The sequence below is a fragment of the Pocillopora damicornis genome, chromosome 7, assembly GCF_964200805.1.
Source record: "Pocillopora damicornis chromosome 7, jaPocDami1.2, whole genome shotgun sequence".
In the NCBI taxonomy this organism is placed as follows: domain Eukaryota; kingdom Metazoa; phylum Cnidaria; class Anthozoa; order Scleractinia; family Pocilloporidae; genus Pocillopora; species Pocillopora damicornis.
In genome coordinates this window covers 23,081,797-23,090,312 of record NC_142676.1, presented here as the reverse complement: position 1 = coordinate 23,090,312, position 8,516 = coordinate 23,081,797, and the positions used below count along the sequence as shown (strand labels likewise).

The following is an 8,516-nucleotide window of genomic DNA, read 5'->3' as shown; positions in this document are numbered from 1 at the left end:
GTTAATAATGTAAAGTTGCCATTGTAATTAGTTTGTAAAGATGACATATTTTAGCATTAGCTCTTCATCAGAACCAACAGGTAGGGCTAATGCTTGAAAGGTCAGCTTTAGGAAGTCTTAATGGTGACCAATTTACACTTTCAACTAAGATGATAAAACAAAGTTTTCTTTAAACCCCACCATCCCTTTCCTTCCCCCCCCCTTCCCCACCCCCTTTTCGTTACTTATGCAGCACCACAGTGTCTTAGAAACTGGATGTGTAGCAGGATTGTAGTCAAGGTGTTTTTGACAAGGTTTGCACGAATTGATGTTGAACAAAATGGTACCATGTTAATGATTACCAAGTGAAGTTTTGTCTGTTCTCTGAAATTTCTTGCATATTGGCAATTCTTACAGTCATTTGGTTTAGCAGCTGTGAAGTTGTCATAAGCGAAGGAGACATGCTTCTTTACCCATCTGGTGTTTTTAGTTTGTTGATTGTGGTTGGTTGTTTATGTCATGTCCCACAAAGAGGGCCAATGCAGTCATTGTTGTAACCATTAAGAGAATGTAGAAGAAGGTAGACACAGTGACAGATATTTGAGTTTTTTATTATTTAACTATGTAGGGTTACAGTCGAACGTATTTTTGTTGTTTTGTTTGCTTAGTAGCAGAATAATCTCCGCATCCTCAATTCGAAAAGTGAATTGAAATGCATAATTTGAAGTACAAACAAGTTTATCGTCACTTTTTGAGCTCTTTTCGTTCGTGGTTCTCTGGAACCATTTAGGAGTCGATTTTTAAGAATTGAAAGGAAGACGTTGGTCACACTTTGAAATTCCACCCAAGATTACCTTTCTGATCATTAAACTAGTTAAACAATCACTAATGTCAAGGTAAGAACACTCAAGTTATCTGCCTATAATAAAATGATAAAGTGATAAAGGTGTAGCCATTGTTTTGTGAAATAATTTGGGCAACTGCGACCAGCCCCATCTACATGCCTGCTCATCTCTAGCCATCATCTTGAAATGCTATGTCCCATCACCGGACTATCCCATGATTTGGAATTTCAGAGGAAATATAGACACTGTCTAATAAGCAAAATTTTGATATTCAACTTCATTAACATTCTCTATTGTACATGAAAGCATGCGATCAAGACATTGATTTGTGCAGAAACTGGTTATGCCTGGTTTTTAAAATTGAATATGAAGCGAAAACGTTTGAAAAAGCCAGCCTCTGAGTGCGCATGTGGGCCTTCCCACTTGGCTTCAAGCTCCTAAACTTAGGCCTCCTCGGTCAAGCACAGCGACGAGAAACGAGACTGGACTTAAAGGGAATCATTCTCTCCAGAGTGAGTAAGGGGGAAACACCGGTAGACCACAACCCCGCAGGTGGACCGATAAGACTGTCAAGACTTCTTAGCGCTTGAAATATCAGCGCTACCCGGAAGGGAGAACGTCTGACCTCGATACCAACTTTTAACGTATCTGTTAACATTGTCATGAGATGCCGAACTGTTAAGCGTGAACAAATTTAACTGTACGAGACAAACGCAGCTGCTGTCATCTGCTAACCTCGGAGAGATTCATGGCTGAGTGATATAGCGGGGAAAATTTTCCTTTCAAAGGATCGAGACCCAAGCGGTGCAGCTTCATGCTTGAATGCATCTCGCTGATCGTACACTTGAGCTTCTCTGTCAGCCGACAACTTTTCGACAGCTCACTACTGTGTTTCCTTCGCGGGCGTGGTGAGTCCAACTCCGACAACTTAAAAAACCAAGGATGTCTTAAAGCCTCGACAGCAGTGATACGCTGGGATGTCTGCACTGCAAGCATACATTTGACCAGGTCTTTGCAGGACTTAGAAATTGTGTTCCAAGTGGGAGTAGTTAAACTAAACTGGCCTCGCACTGCCGCCAGTAACATTTTCTCGCTGTTATCGTGCCAAAATGGTGGATAGCCCGCCACTAAGAGGTGAAGAAGTACACCCGTGGACCACATATCCACAGGTCGACCAATTGGATTGTCGAGAATTGTTTCTGGCGCCAAAAACATCGGCGCGCCCCGCGGAGGACAGCACGTGACCTCAACACCAGGTGGGAGTTTGAAAGCAAATCCGAAGTCACATAATTTGATTGTAAGGTGCTGTTTAGATTTGCCAGCGGTATCTGGAACTTGTTTGATCAGTAGGTTATCCGGTTTGACATCTCGATGGACGATTCGTTTCTTGTGAAGGTAATGAAGGGCTTCAAGTACCTACGAAGCGATACCAATAAAGGGTTAAATTTTAAAAGTTGACTTAACAAAAAAGGAGTGAAACTTGAAGCCAAATAAAAGATGGCTCTTAACTATTTCTTGCAGTGTTCTTGTAACAAAACTTAGGCCTGGTGCAAATAAATGTCTAAATATCAGGTTTTAGACGACTACGATAACTGTATAAGCCGGCAACTAACGCATTTCATCGTCTACTCGGAAAAACGCGCTGGTTTTTTCGACGCACGGTGATGACCTTGGGAGCAGGTCCTCGTTATTAGCGTAGCACGAGCGTTCTTCGCCCGCCTTTAGGGGTCTAGCACTGATTGTTAGTGCCAAATCCCCGGTAAAACTTCTTCACAACTCGACTCGAATCTTCCCACGGGGAAAGAAACCCGCGTCCTAGAACGCCAAGCTTTGGTCGTAGGCTGTACAGTAGTCGTAAGTTAGCAAGTTTCACGAAGGTTATTGAGAACGGTTAGTCTTGAACCAAACGTTTGAAGTATTCATGTCACCAGTCAGTGCTCAGTGCTCCTCTGATGCATCTTCAGTTTACATAAACTAACACGATTTACCATAGTGTGGGCGCCATCGGAGACAAACAAAACAGTTTGAAGTGATACAACACTAATAGATTGGTTGTATATACAACCCACGGTAAGCAACAAGAAATTAATTGAATTGGTTGAAAAGGGTTAGAGGTCAGAGTTGGAATTACATAGAAGATGCCAAAAATATCAACTGAATGAAAACTGCGCTGCAATAACGCCCTGACCAATTGATGTCATGCACGTTCAAGACACTTTGCGCTCATGGACAAAGGTTTTAGTCTGTGCCTAGATAAGCAGCAGGGAAAAAAAATAATCGTAGCTATTCCACGGCTAAAAATTTTAACAACTATACAACAAAGTGAGACTATGCTGATTTTTCTCCGCCAAAAAATACTTTAAAAACATGAATGAGCTGTAAAAACATAACGAAAACATCAGGACTTCGCTAAACTTTCGACAATCCATGCGACAAAAAAACGGAGCTCTTGTTTAAATCTTGTTTTTGATCTTGAAAGGCTTCAACATAAAAATTAATCCGATAATTATACCCTAAATTGAATATATAATGACTTGTGATAAAAGTAAGCACGTTTGCCCCGTTTAAGGTAAAAGACATCCGAGACAAAAAAGCGGAAATTTTGCAGGTATCGCCGATATTTTTTATCAGAATCCGCTGTTTGATTAGCTGTATTATTTTAGAGAATGTTGATTTTATCTTCAAGATAACCGGAACTGATTATGACTTGATTCTGTCAGATAAATTAATCAATGAGGTAAAACGGTTGTAAAATTGCTCACCAAAAGTATATGCAAGGTTAGCTTTGCGAATGAGTCTGGAATTAAATACAAGATCGTAAACGCAAGAGCGAAATGTGCGTCGTGTTTTCTAGCAGAATTTACCGAACCTTGTCACATATTGAAGAGTACTAGAGTGAACAAGGTAGTCCGGTCTATTTCACCACAATCTTGAAACATTTTTGCCATAGTTGTTTCAAGAGGTCTGATAAACTTGCTCTTCAAACATCGTCTTTGTTGACGGTGCAACATGCTTCGAAGGTGACGTGCTCAGCAAATTAAAATAAACTCCTTTCTGCTTATGACAGGACGTGAAATGGGTAGTGCATTAATTGTTAAATGCTGAAATGGAACCGCTAACGCAACTGAAAATGTCAAAATTAGAAACAGAAGACCAGGGCAGCTGAGTTGCATTTTACACGATGAAAGCTTACATCAGTGGGCTAACCGCAGCAGTCTATAGATAAAAAGCTGAAGTTTACCTGTTTCAAAATGTTCGCAGCTTCTTTTTCGCTGTATTTGTGCCTTTGCATCATGTGATTAAAAAGGCTTCCCCCGTCCACGTATTCCAGGACAAAATACATGTAAGATCCTGTGGCAAAGGAGGCGTACAAGCGAACGATGTTCTCGTACACAACATCAGTCCAAACAAGTACTTCTTGTTCTACAGTTTTCTCATCAAATTCCTTGTGTTTCAGGTCAAATTCTTTCAGAGCGAACACGGTTTGTGACTTGGTTTCCACACATTTGTAAACCTGAGCGAAAGAACCCTCGCCCAGCAAGTCCTGGATCCTGAAATCCTCGGAGTCATCGTCAACGAATGAAATTTCGTACATGACTGTAGGGTGAAGAACACCTTTTACTGTTTGACGTTGAGACGAAACTGTTGGAAAACAAAAATGCACAGTTTGGGCTTCGAATCTTAAGAATATTGGAGGTGTATGTAAAGTGCTGTTTGCGATTGGATTACAGTCCACTGCGCAAACAAACATAAATTAAATCCATTCATCAGATTCCTTTGAAGAGGCCGACTCGCTTATTGGACGTGCGGGAGGAACACAACTGTCTAATAAATTTCAGCAGTTTTTAAGTGCGATTGTATGTGTGCAACCAAAATTTTTGGCTTTATGTCAGTTGGTACTTAAGAAGTTAAGTGACAAGGCAAACAATTGAGAAACTGGAAACATGATGTCGCTCGGTTTCTTTTAGAAAAAGTCATATAGGAGGCGTGATTAGGGCATTTTTTTATAGCCGGTGCATTATTAAACGCAATTTAGGTAAACAAGCGGCCAGTCTTAAAAATGACAATATGACGTATTTAACAAAATATAATTCTTTCACTACTCTCGTTGCCGCACAAACTAATTTAGAAATATGAGCGATGATATGAAAAGACGGAAACATCAGCTTGCCCTGATCGACGAAGTGAGCAATGTATTTTAGCAGGTAAGAGTCAGTTGAAGATTTTAATGGCTTCTTAAACAATGCTTGTTTTTGTTAGCAAGGTTGATTAGAGCGCTCTAATGAGATTGCTCCACTGACCATGTTTTAAAGCCGGCTTCCTTTTGAACAGTTTGTTCACTTTCCATTCCTCTTGTATTGTTGGAAACAGCGGTGCTACACTGTGAGCCCACAAAGGAAGTATTAGACGTCAATTCGCTTTGCACGTAAATAAATCATTTATAATCCTAATCGGAAGGATGAAGATTTAAAACCTTTTTTTATTTAGATCCACTTTGTGACTAATTTGCATGGTTAAACTGTACTTAATAACAACTAGTCCCTTGAGACAAAAAATGAAAGTAAATAAATAAAATTTACCGACTTTGATTGATTGAATCTGAAGTGATTCTTTATACGTTTCCGTTCGAAAGTTAAGACTCGCTTTGGTAAGATGGTAAAAATTACCTCAGTTTCGTCACAGGAAAAAAACCTGAGGGTTTCTTGATTTCCCTGGTGAGACTTTCATCTTTTTTACGTTTCTCAACTCACAAACAGGGACCGTTTTGATATCGTGTCACAGAAAATTAATGAACAGTAAATTAACCATCAGGCTGTCTTCTCACGAGAATTGGCACATGTTCAACGATGGAAGACAGAATCTCTTTTAGTGTTTTGTCGCATGCGTAGTAAGCATAAGATACGCAAAGCTTACGTTACGTAACAACCTGTTGAGCACACAAATTTTTGTACGTATCAGAAGGAAGTTTCCTTTTTCTTTAACCGTTAGAATTCCGAAAAGGAAGCGAAATGCCAAACCAGTAACTGAATAGATTCTTTCCCCAATACCATAAGGCCTGCTCAGAAGAAACTGAAAAAGCGCTATTCGTCTCCAGTGACTCTTGAGTGCGGTGAAACGTCAGTCAAAGAGGGAATTTTGTTCTTAAAGAAAATGCCACAGTTTACTTAATTGCTATTCACCGATACAATTTCTGACTTTGCGAGTTTATTTTATTGGTGTTATGGAGGGCTCTGATTCCTGGATGATTCTCCATAAAATAAATATGAAATAAAAAGCGAAATTAAGAAAAAAAGAAAGTGCGAAGGTTATGGTGCCGTCGTAAGCGAGAAACCGCTGCTTGTTCATTTCAAAATCATTTCATGGATATCCTCGTCATTTACTGACCGTCTGCCTAAAATGCTACGTTGGCTTTGGTAACAAGGTTATTGGAGCGAAGAACGTGACCCCAGCACTATCATAACTCTTCTGCATTGCCGCAAGGTACTCGAGTAGTTATTATCATTACTACCGGCTCTTCAACTGCCTTACACGCCGCACGGCGGTTGGTCAAGTCCATGTTGTCAACAGCGTTGCAAAGCCCGGCGGTGTTGTATATTATTTCTTTGAAATGGAAGCAACTACAATTTTCTGAAATGCGCAAAACGATCTAGAATATAATTTGTCGTTTAAAGAACAGCGCTATTCTTTTCCTTATCAATTATAGCATCAATAATCTTTAGTGCTAAATTTAGTTCACAGGAGTGAAGAAATTAGGAAATTGAGATGCAGAAAAATCGAGAAGTTTTACAAACACTTACAATTACTTTGTAAATAAATTACTATCGTGTCTCCGTTATGTTTTTAAAAAGCAAAGGGCATGCAGGCACGCCGAAATACAGATATCTAGGGGTTAAAATTACTTTCTGTCGCCCGATCGATCAGCTTTTGATCCGAGACAGATAGCGGTTAGCAGATGATTTGAGTGAATAAAACCCAATGATCCCCTTGTCAATTACTCGAGATCGCATTGCAAGATTCTTATTGAATAAGCTCTCGCTGTTTTATTAAGCCTTTTACTTCCTGGCAAATGAACAGGAACGCTAAAGGGATAAATCTTTCCGCGAATGTAAGCTCTAAAGTCTTTAAATGAAGAATCTTGGCGCTGCGAACACACGCAAATACTGACTTCGTCGCGTGAGGTTATCAAAACTACTTTTCACGCAATTGAGATATTTCCTGTACGGCTTTTTTCCCTAAGATAGGCTGTTCGGGTCACCAAGAATTGGCGGTTGTTCGTCTCGCCAATTTTGAGGGTAGAAAAAGCGATCTAGCCCTTCGCGCTTGGCATGTCATGCAAAAACGTTAGACTGAGTGAATGAGTATTCTACGCGATTGGCAATTTCAAATATTACGTTCACTTCAGAGAGACGCAGTAGATTTTAAGAGTGAGGCTTATCAAATACTCTTCTTTAAAATTAATGAATCCCCAGTGGATCAAAATCAATGTAAAATCTAAAGAATTTCAATTGCTTCTTACCGTGAAAGATATCTTTTCTCGAGATGTGTCACAGTTGTGCTAAATTTTGCGAAAACCCTTCCAAAGGCCGCCTGGTCTCAAATGTACATTAGTTCATTTTGTTGCCTCGAGTCTTGCAGTTAATTGGTAAATATCAAGTTTTCTCAATGTAAGGAAGCACACTGCTTCAATTGCTCAATTAAATCACAGCTCAGCTAGCGGTAGTTCATGTCGTCTTCCTCCTTCAGGATTGAGCAATTATACCATAGACCCTCAGAAATAAAAACAACTCTTGTTTTGTTTTCGATATTAATTAGCGTGGTATTTGAACAATAGTGTCAACAGCTTGAGAGATTTATTTCATTGTCAATACACTTCATGTGATTTACGCTCTGTAATCCTGGAAAACAATAACACTTCATGTCAATGAGAAAAGATTTCACAATATCAACCTTTGGTACGAAAAAACGTGAAATGAAGCACGGTTTTCCATTTTGAACTCACTTTTTCAAGAGTATTGTATGTGCTAATATTTGGTATTAGAAGAAAAATCTGATGCGGAATTTAGTGATTATTTTAGAAGTGCAAAATTAGATTACATTTTTTTTTAGAGATCAGCTGGAGTCTTTCAATCCATCATGCTGCGAAAAGAGAGAATTCTCTCAGTACTGTTCCTCTGTGTGTCAACTGAAATGGCGTAGGCTTCAGCAGCATTGAGCCAAGGGCTGGGTTTCGATAAGCAATTTGCATAGCAAGCCAGCGGACGAGGACGGCGGAAAATTTCGCACATAAGGACTACAGTTGTATGGAGATGCGAGAACTTTGACAGCGTGGAATATGGTTGGCGCACAGAACTGCCAAATTGACATCAAGACTTCATTAGTGTCCCAGTCAATTTAACAAATCAGTTTCGACTGTCTTTTTTTTTCCATTAAAAAAGTTCTCCGTCCCTCCTAATGTTAATTCCTTCATCCAAACCTAGGTAGAAAGTTTCACTGTTTTTGGTATAATCCAAAATAAAGCGGCAATGTTTTCTGTGATGGGAAAATCGATGTTAAAACTTAGCATTCTGCATACTGAGACTGTCAGCTCAAGAGTAGCTTCTATGCTAAGCATTTCAATCCGGGGCACATTCCTATAAAAACTCTTGGCTTTCAAGCCAAATTAATTCCATTGCATACAGGCGCATGTTTCCC

General features: G+C 39.6%; 1 protein-coding gene across 2 annotated transcripts; it reads right to left on the bottom strand.

Annotated features, from left to right (window-relative positions):
- Nucleotides 1-569: 569 nt before the first annotated feature.
- Nucleotides 570-7,607, bottom strand: LOC113669303 (calcium/calmodulin-dependent protein kinase type 1). 2 transcript variants are annotated; one of them, XM_089212347.1, is made up of 4 exons: nt 7,342-7,579; nt 5,126-5,205; nt 4,066-4,466; nt 570-2,240 (listed from the first exon to the last, which is right to left on the bottom strand). In XM_089212347.1, exons 3-4 carry the CDS (start codon nt 4,417-4,419, stop codon nt 1,548-1,550), a joined length of 1,047 nt encoding a protein of 348 aa, XP_089068473.1. In that variant the 5' UTR covers nt 4,420-4,466; nt 5,126-5,205; nt 7,342-7,579; the 3' UTR covers nt 570-1,547. The 2 variants fall into 2 exon arrangements, with proteins under 2 accessions (XP_089068473.1, XP_027041117.2); XM_027185316.2 differs by lacking the exon at nt 5,126-5,205 and having other exon boundaries at nt 7,342-7,607.
- Between the last annotated feature and the right edge of the window lie 909 nt (nt 7,608-8,516).